Raw genomic sequence first — 24,294 nt, forward strand, 5'->3', positions numbered from 1 at the left:
AGTAATGTACTTATAATATGCCTAGGTCGTAGACGAACTCGTTCCACCTCCCCTCCTAAAACTTAGATTTTAGATTCACTACTGCTTAAAATGTATACATATTTCAATCTAATTTCTTCATATTTTCACATTTTAATAAAGAATAATATACTCAAGGAAAAAATTTAATACTAATAGTTACTTACACTGAGTGGTTCATACAAATAGTTGAAGATCCTGTATCGTATTATAGCAGAATCTCCTCGACGAAGACGCTTCGGACTGTCTGCATGGATGAAGAATTCACGGAACACCTATTTATTACACAACATTAATATTTTACTTGTGTCAGAAGTATGTATAACTTAACGTATTGCTAGTAAGCATTTAACGATATTGTTCAAGCTTCTGGAAGATTTTCATGATTTGATGACTGGTTTCCTCATTGACAATCACACGTTTTATGAGCCCTCCAAATCACGAATACGTTCAATTTAAATACCACTAAGCATTACCGATTGGAGAATATTAAATAGTTATTCTGGCTTGCAAATAATTGAATATTACTATATCCGAGCATTCAAATAATATTTGCATATTTGCAAGCCCTACTAGCTTTATGAGTAGGATGATACATAACAAATCGGAAAGTGACCAAGAGGAAATTTTCAGCAAACACCCCACGCTCGGAGCTTAGCTAGCAAGGACAATCCCACCACCACCTCATGATCCTTCTCACCTTTCGGTATACGGACCGAGTATACGTACCCTACTTAGACTTAGTACGTCTTCTCAGATTCGGTCAGGGAAAGAGCCAATGCAAGTACCTGTACCTGGCGTCTGGTACGCTTATTGGCTTCTTACAAATCTAACAAGGACAGATAAAAATTTGATTAAAATAGTACTTACTTGTAATAAAGCAGGTGGTGACACAGCGACACCAGTCCTGGATACACAAGTGACTCCGGCCTCGAACCGTGTGATGGAGTCTGGAGCACGACCCGTCGCTACTCCTGAACCTTTGGCCGAGATTGGGAGTAGACGCCATAGCCACGCCTGAAAACAATGGAGAATATGGTTCAGAATTAATTGCTGAAAGAACTAAAGGTATAATTTTGTATCTAGCTTGAATTGGTTGACAGATTTGCAGTCAGCAAGTCCACAGTTAGCTATTTGAAAATCTGAATCAAATTATTTACTTTAAAATTTAAAAAGTCATATTCAGAACCTTTTAGCTTCATTCTGTCCTTACATGTCTCTGTAAAAATTAACAACACAAATGATGGCATATTTCAGGCTTGTGAACTCTTCAGAAGTCTTCATCGTGTTATCCGCTAAAAAGATAGGTCTTTGGGGCGACTTGTATGTGAGTTGTGACCTTAATGTTTTCTTGTGTTGAAAAAATAATTCTTGTGTATGAATGTAGGTATAGGGGTTAACTTTGGCATAAAGGTACTAAATAACAAAATGTAACTTACTTCAGAAAAATCAGATCGTGGAGCGACTTCCTCAGTGACTAACGCGGCGGGTGCTCGCGCCTCACAACGTTTGATGGCCTCCCGCGGTGCTTCACCTCCCAGCAGCCGGACCCCGGCCGATGCCAGCCAGGTAGATGTTAGCTCTATAGCACTGCTCGGAGTCTCGGGTGGGTCTGAATCTGTGAAACATGGTAATATGAACATAGTGTTGCTTTGGGCAGAGCGAAAGAAATAACTTTAAACTTAATATCTTTGTTAAATCTTTCTGTCGCAACAGAAAAAAGTTGCTTACGCCATCTATCAAAATACACTTAAACTAATAAGTACACGTTTTATAATCAATTGGTTAGCTTCTCACGCAGATTTTTGCAAGACACAATTCCTTGTGTCGTTTCCGGAGAAATAACAACAATTTATTCCCCTGACAAATTCTATCCATACCGGTTCAGTTGTTTTGTTGTTAAAAAAGGGTAAACTTTTACATTCATATTATAAGTATGTAATCATCGATGGCTTGAATTATTGGTGAAACTGGAACCAACGAATGCAAATATACAATCATCGCCATCGAGTGAAACTTGATGGAACTAACAAGCAACTACTAACGCCATCTCTTAACAAAAATCTCAAAGTAATAACAAAAAATAACTTACTAAGAAAACATTCTCCAGCCGCGTCATACTCAGTAATGTTTCTATGACTATCAATCAGTCTCTTAAGACTGGTCATGACCAAGTCCTTGGTGGTGGCGGGCGGCTGTGTCCACTTGGCGGCCGAGTCCAGGACTGTGAGGGCACAGAGGGCTGGTCCGGGGGTTGTTACTGAGAGGGACACTTGGGACCCGGGGGATACTTGACGGTTTACCCAGGTTGCTTCCACCTGCAAGTTAAGTTATTGATGTGATGTAGTTTGCTGATATTCTGTTTTTTTTTAATGTTAGAATGAGTCGTAAAGTCGTTTAAACCAATAATTAGTTTCATTGAAAGTAACTGCTTTACACATCTCAGAGGCAAATTAGACTAATTAAACGTGATCTCTGCGATAAGGACTTCGAAAATTACTCTGGGTAATCAGTAATCACTGAACATTTTTGACTGAAAACTGGAGATTAACTGTCATGTACATTACCAATATACCAGTTTTTAAATACAACTATTTAAAAAACTGGAGATTAACTTTTTTTCTAAACCGGGATTCAAACCCGCAATTGTCATGTACACTACCAATATACCAGTTTTTTAAATAGTTGTATTTGCAGAAATTGATATGTAATGGCCTGTCAATCTAATAAAATTATTTCATTCTCTTCCCATGAGTAAAATCAAAAATGCATTACTTTATAAAAAAACTCACCTTATTAGCAAAACAGTCATCCATTTCAAAATGCTTACTCGCACTGACTAGCTCTCCATTATAATAGAAGTACGCAATCAGATGACTATCCGGGCACATCTGATGAGACACTTTAATTGGCAGCATCACTTTCAACTTACGGTCCAACAACGCATCTGACGTAACATTGCTTACGTCATCAGTTCTAGAGTTCACGTCGTTTGGTGACCAATATTGGCCAACATTTGGTTGGTTTGTGTATTGGTTGTTGTTTGTTGTGTGTGGAGGTTGGGTTAAGTGTTGGTTACCAATGTTGGTTATGTGTGATGGTTGGTTGCCAATGTTGGTCGTGTGTGAAACTTGTGTCAAACGTTGGTTGCCAATGTTGGTCGTGTGTGACGGTTGGGTCAAATGTTGGTTACCAATATTGGTTGTGTGTGACGGAGCTAGGGTCCAATGTTGCTCATTAAGATTTGGTGAATTTGTACGCGACGGTGGGGTTAAGTGCTGGTTACCAATATTTGGTGTACGTGAATGATATTGAGGTACTTTTAGCTCCCAAGGATTACTTTGTGGTGTCCAATCATTTGCAGCTATAGTGTTTTGCACATTTTGACCATGCCATAGACCAGTATGTATCGCGTTGGGGTCATTTTCTGGACTAAACTGGTCAATCATCTGTGAACTCGTATGGTCTTTTCCAGACCTACTTGTGGTCGTTTTAGGTATAGAATTGGGGTCAATTTCTGGGTGCCAATAGTCACTTATACCACTTCTTCTATAAGATTGACTTGCAAGTAGCCTGGACTGTTCTGCAGTAGTAGTACGATATTCTTGAATACCAGCTGACTCTGTTTTTAAGCCTGGATTTTGAATAGCATTGGGATCATTTTCACTACTGAAAGGAGTAGAATTCTTCAAAATTCTTTCAGGAACATTTTCTTGTTGATGGACATGTTTTTCAGTACTCCAAAGACTAGGCGTCGAATATCTTAGATTTCGGTCGCCTTTTGTATATTCTGGAACATTCTTTTGGCCTAGTCTATCTGCACTACTAAATTGACCTGTAGTCGACATTTTTTCTGGTCTATTTGGGTCATTGGGTACAGTTTCTTGTTCATTAAGTGCTCCAAAACCAGACCTGGAATGACTAGGGGCGGAGTAAATGTCTCTTCCATATGGATTGTTAGCTGGTACACTGCTAAACTGCCCAGGGTTTTGATATTCAGTTCTATTAGGAACATATTGTGGAATACTTTGTTGGTGACCAGACCTTCCACCACTAGACTGACTATGGGTTGAGACTTTTTCTAGTCCAAATTCTCCATTTTCTAGTGATTGTCCAAGCGTAGACGTTGAATAAATTTCAGCAGTATTTGCGTAATTTTTTGATACACTATCATGATAATTACCAATTATTTCACGTGTCGAATGAATTTCAGCTTTTTCAGTGTCATTTATTGGTACATTTACAGTTCTCCGGTGTCTACTGGATCGTTTCTTCAGTGCTATATCATCATAATGAGCGAGATCATCTCTCTGAGCCATGACATCCTGGTTATAGCCGTAATAGTTCGCGTTGCACTTGCCGTTACGAGGTGCTGTGTGGATTTTGTCAGCTGATGTCGATGTGGGACATTGTGTTGTTGCGCCCCAACGGTAGATTATACCGCCTCGGGTTATTACCTGGGGAGAGGAGAATATTAGGTACTAGGTAACTTGTGGGGGTAAGTAAAAAAAAGGGCTTAAAAAATTTACCATAACTTTGATACTGGATTTTTAAATTTATCTATGCTAAATATGTAACGTTAGTATGGCTGAATTTTTATGAATTTAACTAAAGTGTTAACCGAAAGTACAAAAATGTGGTTCAGCTCTCTCTCTCTCTCTCTCTCATCTCTCATCGTATGGTTAGTGGTCAACCTAGTGTCAAAGTTGTTCAAGTCGCCCGAAAGGCCTTTGACGTGGCTTAACGACTGTTATCTTATTTGACAACAACCGGGACCGACTTTTTACGTGCCCTCCGAAGCATGGAGACGTCCAGTTCAAATACCACTGTGCGGTCACCCATCTATAGAATGACCGCGCCAACGTTTGCTTAACCCACAGATCGTTTACCGAACGGTGAGCGCAACTGGCTATGGACGTCAGCTTATTGAAAAAATCTATGAAATCTCTGGCTGAAGATTTATTTTTCATCATAATAAATTTTGTATGCAAAATTTAATATATTGAGGTTTCCGATAACGATATCGTGGGCATAGAAAATTCAAATTCAAATTATTTTATTCGCAGAATTTATGGTAAAATAGGTGGTTGACAAAATAATATAGTATCACATATTTTGTCATAGAGCTGACATGCAAATATTAGGAGAACGAAAGGTATGACTGACACTACCCACATATTGGGTCGGAGAAAAGACTTTTCGCAATATAGTATGTATGAACTTGTAATAAAATCTCTTTGGCTTCAAGAATCACAAATGAGTACACGGTTCATTAGGTTTCTTTCAGTGAGCTCGTGAGGTACTCAAATATCGAGAGAGAAGATTTTATTACAAGTTCATACATACTATAATGCGAAAAGACTTTTTCCGCGACCTAATATTAATGGGATATGAAGCACAGAAAGACATAGAGATGGGGAGATAATATAGGTTTCTATACATACCACAAAATGCACAGTAAGTGGAGTAGCGACATGTGTATTGATGTACAGTGGCACGAGTGTATGTGAGGTCCTGGAGTCAGCCTTGAGCGGTCCCAGAGCTGCTTGTACAGCGCCGCCTCGCACTCTCACTAACAGGGAGGCTGTGGTACTGCTGTCGTTGGAAAGCTGTGCCTGAGGATGCAGATAAATATTTTATTAGTATAGCTAATTATACAATTTTGTGGTTAGATTTCTGAGTCAGAGAAAATATGGCATACATTGAATATCCTCAATAGTAGGTACCCCGGAGTTTGGTAACGTGCCCGGTATATGGCAAGAGGCTCGCTCCTCATTATATAGGACTAACATTGTAAATGGCGAAACGCGGGTATATAGGGAATATTAAGTACAATTATTGTGATTTGGATACTTGACAACGCCAACGGTCAAATCAGCTACTCTTTAAGAAATGGCAAAAATACATTTCCTTATAGGAAAAAATGTGGTATAGTGTTGTCTATAATAATTACGATTTCAACATTACTTACGAAAAAAATAACGTAGCCTGAGCATTTTAGATGAGCCTTTTACGAGTATAAGTTTCATAATTTTTCGTTAACCCCCTCAAGTACCCAATGCTGCATAGCACAAGTTTAAAGGTTTTGTGTGATGCCAAATTTTTTCACATTAACGCTGAAGGGAGCACACGCGAATTATTTAGTAGTATACTCACTTCAAACTTATACAAGGGAGCTTCGCCCCGGACAGCAGCGAACATGACCCTGGCGACTCCTCCCGCGTCCGTCTGACCCTCCGCACACATGTCGTGTGCGCCGGCCGTGACGTCACGCGCCGGACGGGATAGTTCGGCGTGCTGGGTCGGATAGCGACACACGCGGATGTGCTCGCTTGTAGCCGGCTTGTCGTCCCAGCGAGTTGCTTTTATCTGAAGAAGAACATACATATGTGTACCCAAAAGGATAAGCAGAGACAAAGAAAAACGCCATTAAAGATTGGCTTATTTTTTGAGAAAATACTAGATTATATATATATTTCTCCAAGGAGAACTTAGTAACTGAAGGGCATTTGTGTAGTAAAGATGAATTCTATTTACCTTCAACTTATAAGGTAATCCAGGTGAAATAACAGCTCTGTGTTTGGTGAGGAACTCCAAAGATATAGGTTTGTCAATCACTTGTGATACTACTGTCGTGTTTTGCCAAATACGAGTGCCTTCCTCCTAGAAAAATAAATGGAAACAATTCACAAATAAGTCAATCATTGAACTTGCAATAATGGTCTCAGTAATTTGTGCAGAAACGTCCAGAAATTCAGGGTAAAATATAAAAACACATAAATGAACAATGATGGGTGAAAGTCTACAGCTTTCAGGCTGGATTTAAGGTGGTTTTAAATGTTTAAATAGTGATAGTCGCATAGCATGTACGAAGGAACTAAGTTGACTGCTTCCGTGGTTTAGGTCGTCACGCCGCTACCATTGCGGTGGGAGCTCGTGAGTTCGATTCCCACACGGAACAAATATTTGTGCCATCCACAAATAATTATTTTGGGTTGTTCATTGTTTCCGTTGTTTATATGTTTGTAAAAGTCCCCGCGACACAAATTCTTAGTGGGGGAGTTGTCTTTAACAAAAAAGTTACCTGGAATGAGAAGTCAGCTACAAGTACATCGGGAGGGTTTTGTGAGTGCAGGCCTACTCGTTTAGCGGCCACGGCGTGACGGTGACACGCCTTCGGTGCTCGGAGCTGTACTGCAGTCCTGACCCCTGTACCTCCTCCCCCCGCGCCACGGAGACGGATGACCAGCATGCCTTCCACTGCTTCTGACCATGGGTACCTGGTAAAAATAAAAATATAGGTAATGGAAAAGATAGAAATAGGTTGAGAGACTTTTGAGAATAAATATTATGTTTGGTCGTCTTTGTGGTGTTCGTAGTATATATGACGAGTAGAAGTCTCTAGTTAGAATCCCAGCTGGCGACGAAAAGTTATTATTGAGTGACAACATAGATAATAATATGTTTGATTATCTCTGTGGCGCTTCGGTAGATGATGCGATTGCTACGCAAAAGTCTTGGGTTCTGAGTTTTTATGTGTAAATGGAAGATGAGGTCGTAGACCTCTGTCTCGTCAAGTAGATGGTCCTGCGACCTGACCTCTAGCCGGACGTGTCGGTTACCCAACCCAAACGGCTACGAGAGCGACGGATCAGAGAGTGTACCTGTGTATTGTGCAGTCTTGCACAGTTGGCTGGTTTCAATGACATTGGCCGTCGTAGCCACATACCGGCTAGGACGATATTAACGATTTGAAGGTAGAAGAACGTGTTTACCTGACACAAACGGTCCATACGAGTCGTTCACTGGTCCTCAACACTCTCGGCGCGTGACGCACGCTCAACTGGAACGGAGGCAGCTCGTAGTTGCCCACCCAGAACACTGATGTGCCCTGTCAATAATCCATAATATACTTTTCATCCACATACACGTATCTAATAATACTACGAGTATATTGCAGGAGGAGCTGCACTCAGTCTGTTTTCTATTACACATTCATGGCTCTTTCTCTTAACCAAATTGTAATAAATTCTATTGAATCAAGAAGTTGCATTACGTACAAAGAATACAATTTACTCTTTACTTGCGCTATTATAAATAAAATACATACAAATCAGTTTAAGAGGTCAGCCGCATAAGCGTAACAGACAAACTGGCTTTTGACTTTTAAAATTAAAGATTTGTCTGTCTGGGATTCGTCCGGTCAACAATCTTTTACGAACCTGTGATCCATCTCCCAGTCTAGCCCTAAGCGTCCACTTGCCAGGCGGTGCCCGGTCATCCAACTGGTACTGCAGCTGTGCTAACCCGAGTCTTGTAGGTACTCGCAACCATTGCGTCACGCGGGTACCTTCCCACGCGCCGCGAGGTCCTTCTAGCCATGCTTCTTCGATCTGGAAAAGACAAAAGGCTAGTAAGTAGAGTCCAATCATTCTGAAGGGTACTTAAGATTTTCCAATATTATTCTTCCTTAAATGTGTCGGGATATTTTTTTGCAATCAAAAAGTTTGAACTACATGAGACCTTTTGTGGGTAAAGATATTTCAGGTACAGAAAGTTTTTTTTTAATCTAAGTAGTTTCGTCTAATCCATTATACTTTTAATTTACAAAATGCTAAAGAAATTCGCGCGTATTCGTCGCATCAATAACAAATCGGGTAACTGACCTTTTCAATGACAAAAATTAAAAGATTGGTCCTTTGTACTGTACACAACCAATACTTTCTTAATTGTTAGCTTAAATTCTGCACATTATTCAATTAATTTACCCCAACATTAATTAATTTGATGCACTTTGATTAAGATAAAACACAACTATAATTAATTAATTTCATTCAATCAATGGTCAGATAAGAATCAAAATAACAGATCTCTTTGTAGCTGAATGATTTAGTTGATAAAGGTTGCACCCACGCGAAGGTGTGGTGTTTCATTCATTTACCTACAGTAGTGACTGAATACAGGTGATCGACTTGACAAGGATAAATGACTAAAGGGATGTATAGCTATATGGCCAATGACTAATTGAAAGCCATTGATCATAAGCGTCCTATGTGTAACTGCAGGTGTGGCTAAGTACATGATTGTTGGTTCCAACGCATTTTAAATATCTTTTCTGACTAGATGCTTTGATAACTAAAAACAAACCTGTTTGCAATCCCAGTGCCCGGTGAGGGTCTTTGTTTGCAATGCCGGAGAGGTAAAAGCTTGAATCTGCCACGCTAGCCAAGTCTGCGTTAGGTAGTTTGTATAGATTGTTAGCATCCCATCAAGAACAGTTAACTTATAACTCTGAGGCAAGCAATGCATCACGCACCTTTTGCAAGGGAACCATAAATTAGTCTTCGGCAGTTATCCCGTGGTCGTGAGGACACACGTGGCGGTTGAGTGGGTATGTCCGCCCTTCTGGTGGGAGAGTAGATACCAATAACCCTGCACTCCACCCAGGGCTCAGGTGTATGCTTAAGGCATTAACCATGAAAAAAAGGCACGGCATCCTCACGATTTTTCTCTTGGAATCAGGTCATGACATTATCTATACTGCTATCCCGCTTCCAATGTAAGACTTCCGCTTCTATAAAGTACTCAGAAAGTTCAAAAATTTGACCTAAATAAAACCTTACAGCTCTGGTCACTCACGAAGTCACGACCTCACGTGTAAAGCCACAAAATCCTCAAAAAAAGGCATAACAAAAAAGCTTCGCTTTACCGTTACATCCTTAACCCAATGACACTGTTCTCAGTGTTAAGTAGGTTTTAAGTAAATATTGATATAAAGCCACTCAATACTTTAACTTTTTAAGTATTGTACGGAGAAAGTGTGTACTTTCGTAAGTAAATATGGATTTCTTTTGATAAAGCCGAAGAAAAATATGGCACGTTTTTTGTATGATTGTTGATGAACTAAACTAAAAAAAAGTGAATGTCTGGGTAAGCAGTGATTTTGATTTCGAATGCAAAAACATTACTCAAATTTAAATAATGCCAAAAATTAAGCATTTCAGTCGTTATGTTTTGGGGCTTGATTTTGAATCTGCTACTCTAATCTAATTAGAAGTCCAAGATATGGAAGTACATATTTTAATTTTATGCTGTAGACTCCATTACATTAATCAGTTTTAACAACAATCTATAATAAATAAAATGTCCATAATAACGATACTGTTGAATAAGATGGACATTTATACGAATGAATGCTATTATGTTGATGATATAATGAACAACGGCGGTCGAAAGGGCTTTGAACTTGATCTTCATTCACTATCATGAATTACTATTATTATGTACTTATGTATATTTATGTAGTGTTATTAAATAATTCAGTTTATTAGTAGGTAAGTTTTACCATTAAATTTCGTTGCATAAGTCCATAAATACCTACATAACATCACGCCTGTCATAGTCAAAGGTGTAAGCACACGTTTACTTATAACATACCCCCGTGTTTCGTCACTAACATTGTCCCATGTAGAATGGGGCGAGCCTATTGGCTCACTACCTGTGCGTCGAGAGGTAGTGGGTTCGATTCCCACACGGAACAAATAAAGTTGTAAGTACTTTGTATATACGTTAGTAAAAGTCCCCGTGACAAAAGCAAATCTTAGTGCAGGAGTTGAATACAAAAAAAATAAATAATAACTCGCCTTTTCCCATAGACGTAGACCAATTGGGGACAACTTTTTAATTAATTAAATATATACAAGCAAAATCGCGTGACAGCTACCTTAAAAAAGATAAAAGATCGCACAAAACGGTTATGAAAATTTCAATAATGCTACATACAATAATATCGCCAATATATTGGCTAACAGTTAATAGTAACGATGTGTGTTACGGTGCCAGCCGGCCTCGCGATATTATCATTAACTGTACAATCAGATGAATGAATGATGATTGATTGTAAAGTAGTGTAAAGTTACAATATTGTGAAGCCGTGCTCCGTGGTTACAAAAAAACAACGGATACAAAGCACGACCAGACCTGAAACAATTATTTGTGGATCGCACAAATAGTTGCTCCGTTTGGGAATCGAACCCACGATTTCCCGACGCAATGGTATTGGCGTGGCGACCTAAGCCACTGCGCCATTGAGGCAATCATATTGGCTAACCCTCTTATTCTTAAAAATAAATGAAGTTATGAAAGGCTTATAAAGTGCTTTGTTTCTTTCACTCCTTAGCGAAATGATAAAAATAAATTTTAACTGAAATAGGTTTATAGTATGAATAAGAGGGTAACAGTTTATAGTAACGATGTGTGTTACGGTGCCAGCCGGTCTCGCGATGTTATCACTAACTGTACAATCTGATGAATGAATGATGATTGATTGTAAAGTAGCGTAAAGTTACAATATTGTGAACCCATACTCCGTGGTTACAAACATGCAAACAACGGACACAAAGCACGACCAGACCCGAAACAATTACTTGTGGATCGCACAAATAATTACTCCTTGTAGGAATCGAAACCACGACCTCCCGACGCAATGGTATTGGCGTGGCGACCTAAGTCACTGCGTTGAGGCAATCATACTGGCTAACCCTCTTATTCATAAAATAAATGAAGTTATGAAAGGCTTATAAAGTGTTTTGTTTCTTTCACTCCTTAGCGAAATGATAAGGAGAAAACATATTATAGTAGCTTTTTAACTAAAATAGGTTTATAGTGTGTTTATGAATAAAAGGGTAACAGTTTATATTAACGATGTGTGTTACGGTGCCAGCCGGTCTCGCGATGTTATCACTAACTGTACAATCTGATGAATGAATCATGATTGATTGTAAAGTAGTGTAAAGGTACAATATTGTGCAGTCATGGTCCGTGGTTTATTTGAAAATGAAAACGATGGTCTGTTGTATTGAAATACGTGGGAATGGTGGGTGGCCTAGATTTTAGCACGTTCTGCAAGTTAGCTACTTGTATTATAACTGAAACTGAGAAATAACCGGATCCGCTCGTATATGAATTGTTTTCTATATTTCTTTCCGTCTTTATTTACCATTTATTTTTCAAAATCAAATCATTTATTCATTTAGATCAAATATTGACACTTATGATAGTAGTTAGTCTCGTTACGATACTCGTTGGCACGGAAAGGGAGGGAAAGCCTTATGAGAAGAGGTAGCAAGAAACTCACGGCCACTCTTTCAATAGCCAAAAAATTTTCAATATTTATTCTGGGAATCAATATTCTGATATTTAATTTTTTTTTTATTTATCATCATTATACAACACCATGGGCTTTATTTGTACACGGGATAAATGTTTTTCGCCATAGCTGCATGGGGATTAATTTTTAAAAAAACTTCGAGGTCTTTATTTATCTCTATGATTTTTTATTTACTTATTTGTTCAGGCTTACCAACTAAAATACATACTTGACAATTATACTATATTATTATTTTTTTATTTCACTGTTAGACTTTCGCAATATAGTAATATTAGGTAGATAATATTTTTTCAACTGAAATATTATTAAAAAAACACCCATAAGTTCGTTGAAACGAATATTGTACTAGCAACGTAAGTTAATTCGTTCTAGAACTGTACGCATTGCACGCAGATCAACTACATACCTCCGCACTACTTGCATTAGTCCCTTTCGTGGCTATTTGATTGTGAAACAAGTGAATAGCCGAAGACCTCGATTTGGATACTATCTAAATAATTATACAGGAATTCACTTACAGACGGTAATGTTTCGTAAATAGGGCCTGTCATACCGGAATAGTCGTATTTAATGCCTTTATTAATTTCATAATGATGTGGACTTGGTTAGTTCGTGTATTAACTACCGAACAATTTTCAAAGTATACATTGCATTGCTAGTGAATAATACTGTAGTGACACTGAGACAGTTATGTTTAGTTTAACGAATTAGTTCGATTGATAAAATGGCAGTAAGTGTAGAAAAATAACAACAGTCATCGCGGATTCCACATGACAAGCCAATCTCTTCTTATTTAAAAGTGGTGAAATGGGGGTTCAGATTATTATTCTTATTAAAATTTAATACAAAGAATAATCGAAGACACGATAGAACTTTCGATAAGGGATACGGCAGAAGGCAGAAAAAAAAACAGACTAGGAACGATCCATTTCAACTACGTTACAGATAATTAGGCATCAAAAAACTGGGCATAAAAAGTATACAAATGCATCTTTTATGCTATAATAAAATAAAAAAAAATAGCAGTGGCCATTAATTTCAAAATTCATTGACACCTTAAAAACCACTTTCACAAAATACTTTTATTAATATCAATAATAACAGCAAATAATTTCACTTTAATAAATGTCAAAACGCCATTAAAGAAATGTACAAAATGAATGAAAGTAAAACAAAATACACATATTATAGCGATGTGGAGAGAAATCCTGTAACAACCGACACTGGGCGTGCAAACGAGTTTTACATATGAGACTACTGTACTGGTATACTTTGGCGATTATAACTGCCGTCGAATGACTTAGGAGTTCTGCATTTAGACTTATAAATTGTTAGGAAAATATTGAATTAGACATAATACCATCAAGGGATTTTTTTTCTTCTTAAAGAGACGATTTCCGCTCTAAGAATTGCTCCTGTATCGCGGGGACTTTTACAAACATTAATACAACGGACACAAAGTGCAACCAGAAACAATTGTCAATTAGTTGTTGATCGCACAAATCGAATCGAACCCACGACCCGACGCCACAAACGCAGTAACTAACTCGTAAATAAAAAAATTAATTGAACAAACTTCTATATGCGAAGGCATCAGACAGAAAAATGAAATGAACGCAAACAAAATCGTGTGGGTTAGCTAGTTTCTAGGAGTCCAAAACGGATTCGCACTTGACCATTTTTTTTTCATAATAATTATATACTTTAGTTACTAGATGCAGCTCTTAAAGATATAATTTTGAAGATATTTTTCTATCCCCCGCGTCCGAGGTACATTTAGCGGTAGTTTAACTATTCAATAGAGTTTAAGCTCATATAAAAAGAACGCTTATGAATAGATAAACTACCGCTAAATGCATTCAGAAACCGGGGGTAAGGGGTGTAGACGCATATATTATTATGTAAAATAAGTCTGTCTAGCCATTCAATACTAATTTATTAACTTATAACATAAAGTTATTCATAAGTAAACGGTAATGTGAACGTTATGTGGCGAACGCAAACAAGTTCTGCATACGTTTCAATTAAAAGTGGGTCAGTAGTGTTATTTATGATACATTCTGCAGATTCATCTTTGTATTTTTTACAGTATCAGCTAATTTATTAGCGTTCCGAATACATTTTCTATGTTTATAATGTAAATAGGAAGCAACAGATTTCGTTTGATAAAATAGAGATATTTTATAAAGGTTTGTCTTTGTTTGTCAAGATTTTTTGTTTAATTTCTATCTGCCTTCTTCAAGACAGTCACCAAGGTGGTAGTTGACGTTTGCCATCCCAGTGTTCATATTAGATCAAAAAAGGCCCATAAAAGATCTTGACTACATTTAAAAAGCAATAGTAAACTTTAACAGATTTTCCTATTTTTTTCTTTAACAAAATTAAAGGATATTCTTATGGAAAAAAGTAGTTCTGGTTTGAAAAACATCTTGCTATTGGAATATTGCACATAGAAGAAGAATAGTAAGCCTTAACAAATTTTCCAAATTAAAGTTTTTTTACCAAAATTAAAGGATGGTATTCTTATGGTAAAACGTAGTGGTGGTTTGAAAAATATCTTGTTACTGGATTATTCTAGGGTTAGTAGATGTTACCGGTCTAACTGGATGCGCTAGATACACTTAAGAAGCTTGTTTTATAACTCAGGTAGTAGCCAAGAATTAATTCCTTAGCCCGTAGATATTGTATAAAGATTCTTTAAGATACGACAGATAACAAGATGTTGCTGTACTAATATGAACAATTGATTTTAGAAAAACCTTTGTATGACAGGTCTTCTACTATCTCCTAGCTAAAATTTTACCGATACCTGTCTAGCGGTTAAGTGGTAAAAGAGTAACAAACATAATCACGAACTTACGCATTTACAATATCTATTAATAAGGAAGTAAAGGTAAAAAAATATTGTAAACGACTGCTGATCACGTAGGTCTCTGGTATTATTCCCACTGCAGACAAAATGTCCGGAGTTTGGCAACGTGTGCGACATATATGGCAATAGGCTCACCCCCTTTTACATGGGAGTATTATTGTGAAAGACGAAATGTGATTGTATCTCATACACATCTTCATACATCTGCTGGCAAAATAGGCGTGACATTATGTATGCATGTACGTCTGACGTCAGTATGTATGTATGTAAGTATGTATGTATGTTTCGATATATGTATGTATTCTTGTATATATGTATGTATGTATGTATTTATGGATAATCAGTTCAGACTCACCACTCCATGAGAAGGCGCGAGGTCGGGCTTGAGTGCGAGCACGCGCGCGCGCACGGTCTCCCCGGGCCGGTAGCGCGCACGTTCCGTCTGCACGACGAGCACGCGCCCGCTCGACACGCGGAGGGGAAGACGACGCTCCCACACGCATTGGGCTTCCGTGTACCTGGGACACAGCCATGGTAAAGAGTTTACTACCAATTAAGTGATCAATTCAATTGTGTCCTGTTAGTACTCAATAGAGGCGCTCATAGGCAATTGCGCTCACCGGCTGACATAAGGTCTGTGGGTTATTTCCCAGATGGATGGCCGATTAGGGGTATTTTATTTGAACAAAGCGTATACATGCTTCGAAAGGTTCTTAAAAAGTCGTTCCTGATTGTCGTTGAGGCAACAGTCGTTAAGCCATGGGAAAGGTCTATGGTGTTGTAGCTTGTTTACTTGTCTTTTTTTTTAAAGACAACTCCCGCACTAAGAATTGCTCTTGTGTCGCGGGGACTTTTACAAACATACAAACAACGGACAAAAAACACAACCAGACCCGAAACAATTATTTGTGGATTGCACAAATAATTGCTCCGTGTGGGAATCGAACCGACGACCTCGCATTGCAGTGGTATCGGCGTGGCGACCTTAACCACTGCGCCACGGAGGCAGTCGCCAGTCAATATATCTATGCCATAATTAACCAAATAATTTACTTTTATAGAGTAATAGTAAGAGAGAAGAGAAGAGAGAGAGTCGCTTGAAGATAGAAGCAATTATTTTATACATGTGAGTATAAGATAAAACTAGATAACAAAATAAAAGAATCCATCAGTTACGATGTTACCTGATGTTGACGATAAGGTCAGCTTTAGAGTTCGGCACTTGGGGTACATTGATGTCTAAACATCCACCATCACCTGCAGAAAGACATACAATAAAATTACTTCATCACAGAAACCGTGTCTTTTACTATCTTCATTGTAAACTTCATAGAAATCGGTTTAGTGATTTAGCTGAGAAAGTGTAACGGACAGATACTTTAGCAAATATCATACACTAGCTGACCCGCGCAACTTCGCTTGCGTCCAATAAGAAAGAATGGGTCAGAATTTTTCACGTTTTTGTAACACTTTTTACTGTTACTCTGTTCCTATTGGTCGTAGCGTGATGATATAAAATATGCTTTTTTTTCACGAAAAATATTCTTAAAATTATTTATTTCTCATAATATAACGAAGTCGCGCTAAGGCATATCCGTCATTAAAACAGTTGCCATGACAACGGAATTTGTTAATTCAATGTCATTATAATGTTGATTATTCGCGACTTCGCTCGTCACCTGAATTTTCCCGGGAAATGCGTCATTTTCCCGTGGTAAAAAGTAGCCTATGTCCTTTCTCGGGTATCAAAATATCTCCATACCAAATTTCATGCAAATTGATTCAGTAGTTTAGGCGTGATTGAGTAGCAGACAGACAGACAGACAGACAGAGTTACTTTCGCATTTATAATATTAGTATGGATAAGAATAGCGTATATTATTTTGGTAATCATAACGCGCATTTTGCCAGAGCAAGAGCAGTGGACTATCTTCTCACTCTTTTGGGAAGAGACCCTAGCCCAGCAGAGGTACATAGGTTAAAAAATATTGTTTTATCTGTCTCTATTTCTACCACCCTATTAAAAAAATTAAGTAAGTACCTCTGTAGTCTGATGAGCATATCTACTTAACAAAAGAAATGTCCATCAAACCAATCAATTCGATACACTTTAACAACTAAACTATTTGTTAGTTTAGTTGTTAAAGTGACAAACAAAAGAATTACTCACTACACCTACGTAAATACATACTCATTAGTCGTTTCAATAATACTTGCCGATAGCGAGACCAGACTCTTCTTACATTCGTACCATCAACTAAAAAATGACGTCATCAAGCTATCGGCAAACCTTACACGGACGGTTTGCACTTTATTAAACATGTACACGGTCCTTAAAAGGATGGCATATCGGTTATTTTGTCTCAATAAGTGTCCAAGTGTTCATAACAAAAAATAAACAATGATAAATTGTGGTGTTTAGCAACAGGATTTTCCTGGTATCTAGGCGTCAAGCTGAGGGCCCATGACAAAATCACTACGTAATAATAAAAACATGTTAGTTTTTGCATAATTTAGCTAAATACTAGCAAAAGATATACAATTAATACTTCAGATAGTCTAATATGCATTTTATTAAAGCTCTAATTAGATAGCCTGTAGGATATTTGTATCGCGGTTGGTAGTGAATCCAATTGCTAGTCTTTTCTGATTTATATTAGAAATAGTAGTTGTAATCGAATAGTAGCCTGGAGCTAGGTAAGGTGGCCGTTAACTGGAAATTGGAATTACTAAACGTGAGTGTATTTTATATAACTGGCGTGATGTCATATTGTAGAGTTCGTCTCATTATTTCAGTAAGAAGTAGAGCTAAAAAACCTAAGTATTACCTGGAGGCAGATCCCTAGAAGCCGTAGTGGTCTGCCGGTCCTCAGTGAACAGTGTCAGCAGTAAACGCGCAGCTCCTTCAGGGTGGAACCTCGACACGCATGCTCTGTTTGTTCCACCAGCTGTGAGGACCCCAGGAGCTAGGACTAAATGGTTCTTGTCCGTACATGGGTTGCTGCAAGAGAAATGTTGAAGGTTAATTCGAATTTAGTTTTTCAGTCTTTTGTTAGTAACGGTAGTTTTCAGGTAAACTTGGCACGGGGATTTATACACTAAAATTGGACTGAATGGGGCTAAAAATTACAAAACATTTTGATTTCACTGACTCTGTTCACATTTCAGAAAACGCAGCGAATAGGTATGCTATGCTGAGGACTACGTGCTTACCTTTAAAATCTTCATTTAATTTCAAACGAAAAAACTAGCTGTCCTACGCGGCTCCGATCGTGTGTCATTTAGTACAGGAGTTGACTTTGACAATAATTTGCGTTTGATACCGAATTTTCAATTAGGAAGGTATCATCAGTAAAACAAATCATCAAAATCAATTTAGTGGTTAGCCGTGAGAACGTTACAGACCAACAAACAGTATTTTTCACGCCTATCTATCTAAATTCAGAAACAGTTTTAATGAAATCCTCAGTGTTTCGACAGATGTCTGAAGCTAGAACAAGTTAGTATCACGGATTAAATCTCAACGTGATCATGTAATTAGCACTAATTACTGTAATTAGACGAGACCGCTCATACAACTTAACTTTGTTTGTAGAATTCATAATTATAGTAAAAAATATGACGTATGTTGCGTTTTCTTCTTCCTAATTAGTCCCAGAAGTGTATATTCTGTAGCAACCCTCACTAGCCTTTACACTCGTTCAAAGTTTCTTATTCGTTTCTATTTTAGTTGCGATTTCATCAACAAGGACCGATCTGCCGTTGTAAATTATGTTAATTCGGATATAAGCCCAAACTACGGTATTAACGGAACTTTGATCCGCATCAACATAACTGCGGATTTTCCTTTAGAATTTACGTTTCAGGGTCTGTAAAACGCTGTTAATAAGCAATCTGGAACTAAGAATTCGCTTGAAAGTCTCCTTATATGCATGCGGCTCACATGTAACATATTATCTGCTTCGATTAATGTTTTTGAATCACACATCAAACATCTAACACTCCGGTTCACATCCGATACAACTCTGTTTCAACCCTTGTTCAATTTACCTATCTATCTGACAGTCATCTAATCTATTGTCTATCTAGGACTAAATGTATACTTGTATTTTCGTTAAACAGTATCAAACACCTTCATAAACCTTAGCACATTTAATCTTTATTTGGCAACCTATTTATAGAGCCCTGTGGCTAGCATCAAAAATATTATTATTTATTATTTGATCAAACGTACCCACTGTAAGATTTTCATTACGTATGCAATGATGCTATAACTGATGCATAAAATTGCTTCATCAATGATGTAAATATTATAACAAAGTAACCAGACATAACATCACAGACTGAATGATATTATTGTATTGAATCATTTATTTAGTTTAGACTAGGTCGACGTTTAGTCGGCTAGGACCAGTATTGATAAAATAAAGCGAAAGAATGGTAAGGAAAACTCTTTGTCTATGTCTTTCAGTGAATACACTTCCTGAAGTTTTATAATAAAGTATAATACAGCAACATTCTTAGACAATGAATCTTTTTGTTAGAATGTTTTTGAACATGTTAGTTCCCTCGGGAAAAAGGCATGGTACCTTAGAGTATTTATCAGTCGAGAACGATAATAGCGTGTAGTGATAGTCAGTCGTACCTGTATAAAGTTGCATGATTTATTATTTTATCTACTTTATTTTTAAAATGACATCTCCCGCACTATGAATTGCGCGGGAACTTTTAACAAACATACAAACGACGTATACGAACGACCGAAAAACTATTTGTAGATCGCACAAATAATTATTCCGTATGGAAATCAAACCCGAAACCTCCCGACGCAAAGGTAGCGGCACCACGACTTTAACCACTGCGCCACGAAGGTAAATAATGGACAGAGGTTCAATTATATTTTGTATCCATTTCCATGGAAACATTCTGTGTAAGTATAGAAACTATTAAGTTAATTCATAGCTATAACTTACAAAACAGACAACATAATACAACAATTACCGAACATAACTAAACCTTACAAAAAACACATGCCAACGGGCCATCATTTCCCGAGATCGGTACGCACAAACAAGCCTACACTCAGCGTCTCGTCACGATTCAATACATTATAGGGTATAATTACGCGTTAGAACAAAAAGATGAGATCAATTGAGCGGATGTTTCCTTTAATAAAAAATCAAGGTCAGGTTGGCCTTGTGACCACATTAAGTATTGAATACCATGAGTTAATGTTTTGATGTGATGTTAATATCGATAAGTATTGGATATTATTTATTATTATATACATATCTTCTGTTTTGAGGAACTCGTGGCTTAGTTAACAGCCGTGCGGATCGATCTCTAAGGTTAAGCTACGCTTGCCGAGGTTTTTCTGTGGATAGGTGACCATCTTGTACATATCGAGTTCCTCGGTGTTTCGGAAGGCACGTTTATGCTTCGAGAAAAAACAGGGGACCATAGAAATTATTTACATTCCAGTGAATGTACTGGTGATATGGGTAAAATTTTCTGAAGAATAATCAGGTTAGCAAGAATGGCAGATATATCGATAGCCAGTATTTTATGTAATTTGATAACTTTCAGTAATCTCCTAAGACGTCCCAAGAACACGAGTTTTAGTTCATACAGCTTTAACAGAGCCGTTTTATATTTCGTAAGACATTTTGTAACTTCTGTTTTTTCCAAAAATCAACTTTACCACAAAGTTATCTCTTACAAAGATGGGTTACTGACACGGCCACCCATCTAAGGTTCGACAGCAAAAAAGTTACTTAACAGCAACATTTAGTGATGTTATATCGTTTAATTGGTTGAGCGAAAGTTGCAATACGTTGACTGATTGGCTTTCCAAACTTGGTTTATGGCAGTTTTCTCCCCTCACTGGTAATCGTTTTATAGCACGAGTATGGTGTGAGCGTTTATGGTGTTGTTAATGATTTTGATTGATTTTTGATGTTACCCTCAGGCCGTATTGTAAAATTAAGTAATATTTTGTAAAACGATTTTTAGTTTAGTTTGCTTGTTTTCTTTTGGGTGGTCGGCAGACGCATAGCGAAAAACATGGCTGTAGTTGACCGAGATGGAAGGTTTTAGGAAAGATGGTATAGATGTCCCATGCCATGATGGGATAATAAAGCAAATATTTTTTGGAAGATTTAAAAGACTTAACTGGATTGCTAAGTACGATAACTCTATAGTTATACCCACCTACACAATTTGGGATAGCTATTGTGGTCTATGTGTGCGGCCCCATAGACAATTTCTATCCTATCTGGTACACAGATTAGGGGTCCGATCAAAATTGGGTTAAATTAAATGCTGCATAAAAAATCGCTCATATTGGACTCAAAGTAATGATTTAGTTTGACCACCAATTAAGCAGTACTAGTAGAAGGTACCTACCAAGTTTACGTTCTAACTCTATTCTGACTAGGTAGATAGGTAGGTACTAGGCTTGATTAAATTATATTATAAATAGCCTGAACATTTTCCCACGAGCAAGTATCAAGTGAGTGCAATGTGCAGTTGCGTCTATCTCCGTATCTCGGTATCTCGGAACAATCTCGGCTTCATTAAGTTACGAGTAGCCGGCAATTAACGCACTCGGTCGCTTATTCTTAGAACATCTTGTTTGAAAAAACATACATGACTACCGTGTTTATAAACAACTTAGTTTTACGCGTGACTTCATCTGTGGGGAGAGATTTTCTATCGAATTTTGACTGTATGTCGCAGTTAGGTCTATTGCTATACGGAATTAATATTATTTTGTGGGATCCAAGCATTTCTCTCTTTATGTCTTGTGTCTTTTGCTTTCAACTCAATTTTCTTTTATAACCTATACTGTCCCATTGTTAATCAAATGTGTCCTCCAAACTTCTGCACCGGTCTCTATCATCGGCCGTTTCCTACCAGACAAGTTTGACTAAAGTTTCTAATTTTTAACTTTGATTTTGAAGAACTACCTAGGTACCTACGTATTTTAGGGGTCGACCATAAGAGTTACATAAGACTTTCTTTTAAAAAACGGTTGAGGAGTCAGTTGCCCATGTCACAGTGTGAAGGCCCATCGATTAACTCAGTTAAAAACCGTTGCTGCTTTAGGGAAAGCGATGGCTCCATGACACCATGATATGGACAGACGTTAAACATTCATATTTTTATGATTGTACCCGAAAATATTGACTAGATTTGGTAGCTTTGTAGAATTAATTGTATCTTGTACTAGTATAATCAATACATATTAATTTGGGCTAAGAAAAATATATCGGGCAGGTAGCTACATTGCAAACTTATTGATTCAATAATTTTAGAGATAATCTCTCTCTCTCTAAAATTATTGAATCAAAATAGACATAATCTGAGGCGCCCGTAGCCAGTTGCGCTCACCAGTTGGTAAACGATCTGTGGGTTAAGCAAACCTTGGCGCGGTCATCCCATAGATGGGTGACCGCATAGTGGTATTTGAACAGGGCGTCTCCGTGCTTCGGAGGGCACGTAAAAAGTCGGTCCCGATTGTTGTCAATTAAGGATAACAGTCGTTAAGCCACGTCAAAGGCCTTGGGGCGGCTTGAACAACTTTGACACTAGGCTGACCACTAACCATACGATAAGAATAAGAAGAAAGAGATAATCTGCGAGTCTCGTATATTATTCATTTCCCGAAAGCAAACACATCAAACCTGGAACTGTACCTAGTAGGAGATGTTGCCAAGGCTAATACGTAAACCACTGCGCCAATATGTATTTACCCACCTAGACCAGTAGGTACCGTAATTTTTAGTCTACCTGTATTTAACTATCTAGCTTAAAATATACTCATACAGCATATAGATATCAGAGCTAGGAAAATAAAACAAAAACTTACCTGTAAACATTTCCGATTGTTTCATTCACATTCACTAACTGCGAGTACACTGGCGCCAAAATGAATAACACGCCCAACAACAACATTGTTACTTTTTTAATTACACTGCCACAAAGCAAAGGTATTACAAACAGTCAGTTCTGATTCATCAAAAAGTTACTGGTTCATGGCACTATAAAACCTTTGCTTATCAAAAAAAAAACACTGTCTAATTTTTATGTTTCGTTATATTTTCTCCCCTAAAAAAATCAAATTTGTGTAAAATGACGAGATTGTTAGAATAACAATAGCATACCTAGTAACCGACTGAAATTTGACGAATAAATAAAAAATAATACTTGATTACAAAAAAGGTTAATTACTCAAGTTGTAACTAAAAACTCATAGATAGTCTAGGATTCATCTTATAATTAACAGAAAATCTAGCTTCTGACATAATTATCTGATTAGGTACGTAACTAGGTAGGTGTGTAATTAGCTATAAGATTTAAACGCATCCGCTATACGAATGCTAATTTCGATCGTTTAATTTTAACTAAACCGTAACTCGCAATCTTGTTGTCAATTAAAACCGGCAATCGGCGATAAACAACAGAAACTCAACAAAAAATCACACAGCAACAAGATATTATTAGCACAAGACCCACTTTATTATATCCTAACACTCCACTGTTCGAATTAAAACATTTTTTATTGATAAACAACAGTTATTCGTTTATCTTCACCGGCGCCATATTTGTTTTAGTGACATGCACGTCCATCTTGGCGTACGCGCAAAGCAGACTAGACGGCCACCCAGCACGCATGCGCGAAAGGTCGGCGCGCATCGCGAAAACGAGAGAGGTGCTCAACATTTTTGCACTTTTCATCGGTAAAAAGTGCGATTGCATTTTTTGTTGGCTATCGCCGTCGCATGTGAATGTTGATGCATATTAATCTTTATTACAGTGGAAATCTTATTGCATAGTTAACGACTAATCATTCAATTAGTGTAGGCGGCAGTGATGCATTGTTTTGAAATATGTGTGTGATTTATTTAGGCATTGTAAATAAGAGATTTCTTCTATTTTATTATGAAATGCGACAATATTTTTATGCAGCTGTATCATGACTGAGAGAGCGTGCAATTATTACGTTCACAGATATCTAAAATATACACACATTTTCACTTTTAAAAATATCATATTATCTTACATAATAATATACATTATCTGGATAGTAATTACATTCAGTAAGCTCTGTACAAGCTCAATAAATTTACCAGGTTTCCTGTCCTGTCCTATGAATCACTGATAAAAAGTGAGCGAATGGGTTAAAAACTATTAAGATTTAAGATAAAAATGTTGAGCGCTTCTGGCTGGGTTA

General features: G+C 37.5%; 1 protein-coding gene across 3 annotated transcripts in view; it reads right to left on the reverse strand.

Annotated features, from left to right (window-relative positions):
* LOC142979828 (uncharacterized) overlaps window positions 1-23,717 on the reverse strand; it is a 34,583-nt gene extending 10,866 nt beyond the window's left edge. The window contains exons 1-16 of one of the 3 annotated variants that reach the window (XM_076125017.1): window positions 23,577-23,717; window positions 22,930-23,168; window positions 17,888-18,060; window positions 16,244-16,316; window positions 15,415-15,577; window positions 8,241-8,411; window positions 7,794-7,909; window positions 7,103-7,298; window positions 6,556-6,681; window positions 6,175-6,387; window positions 5,463-5,633; window positions 2,811-4,475; window positions 2,111-2,336; window positions 1,458-1,636; window positions 889-1,035; window positions 186-293 (exon numbers count right to left, since the gene is read on the reverse strand). In XM_076125017.1, the coding sequence (XP_075981132.1) occupies window positions 186-293; window positions 889-1,035; window positions 1,458-1,636; window positions 2,111-2,336; window positions 2,811-4,475; window positions 5,463-5,633; window positions 6,175-6,387; window positions 6,556-6,681; window positions 7,103-7,298; window positions 7,794-7,909; window positions 8,241-8,411; window positions 15,415-15,577; window positions 16,244-16,316; window positions 17,888-18,060; window positions 22,930-23,015 (3,813 nt within the window). In that variant the 5' untranslated portion in view covers window positions 23,016-23,168; window positions 23,577-23,717. The remainder of the gene's footprint in view (window positions 1-185; window positions 294-888; window positions 1,036-1,457; window positions 1,637-2,110; window positions 2,337-2,810; window positions 4,476-5,462; window positions 5,634-6,174; window positions 6,388-6,555; window positions 6,682-7,102; window positions 7,299-7,793; window positions 7,910-8,240; window positions 8,412-15,414; window positions 15,578-16,243; window positions 16,317-17,887; window positions 18,061-22,929; window positions 23,169-23,576) is intronic. The other 2 variants (XM_076125019.1, XM_076125018.1) reach the window with 2 other exon arrangements.
* Window positions 23,718-24,294: the final 577 nt, after the last annotated feature.

This window comes from Anticarsia gemmatalis, chromosome 17 (assembly GCF_050436995.1).
Source record: "Anticarsia gemmatalis isolate Benzon Research Colony breed Stoneville strain chromosome 17, ilAntGemm2 primary, whole genome shotgun sequence".
In the NCBI taxonomy this organism is placed as follows: Eukaryota; Metazoa; Arthropoda; class Insecta; order Lepidoptera; family Erebidae; genus Anticarsia; species Anticarsia gemmatalis.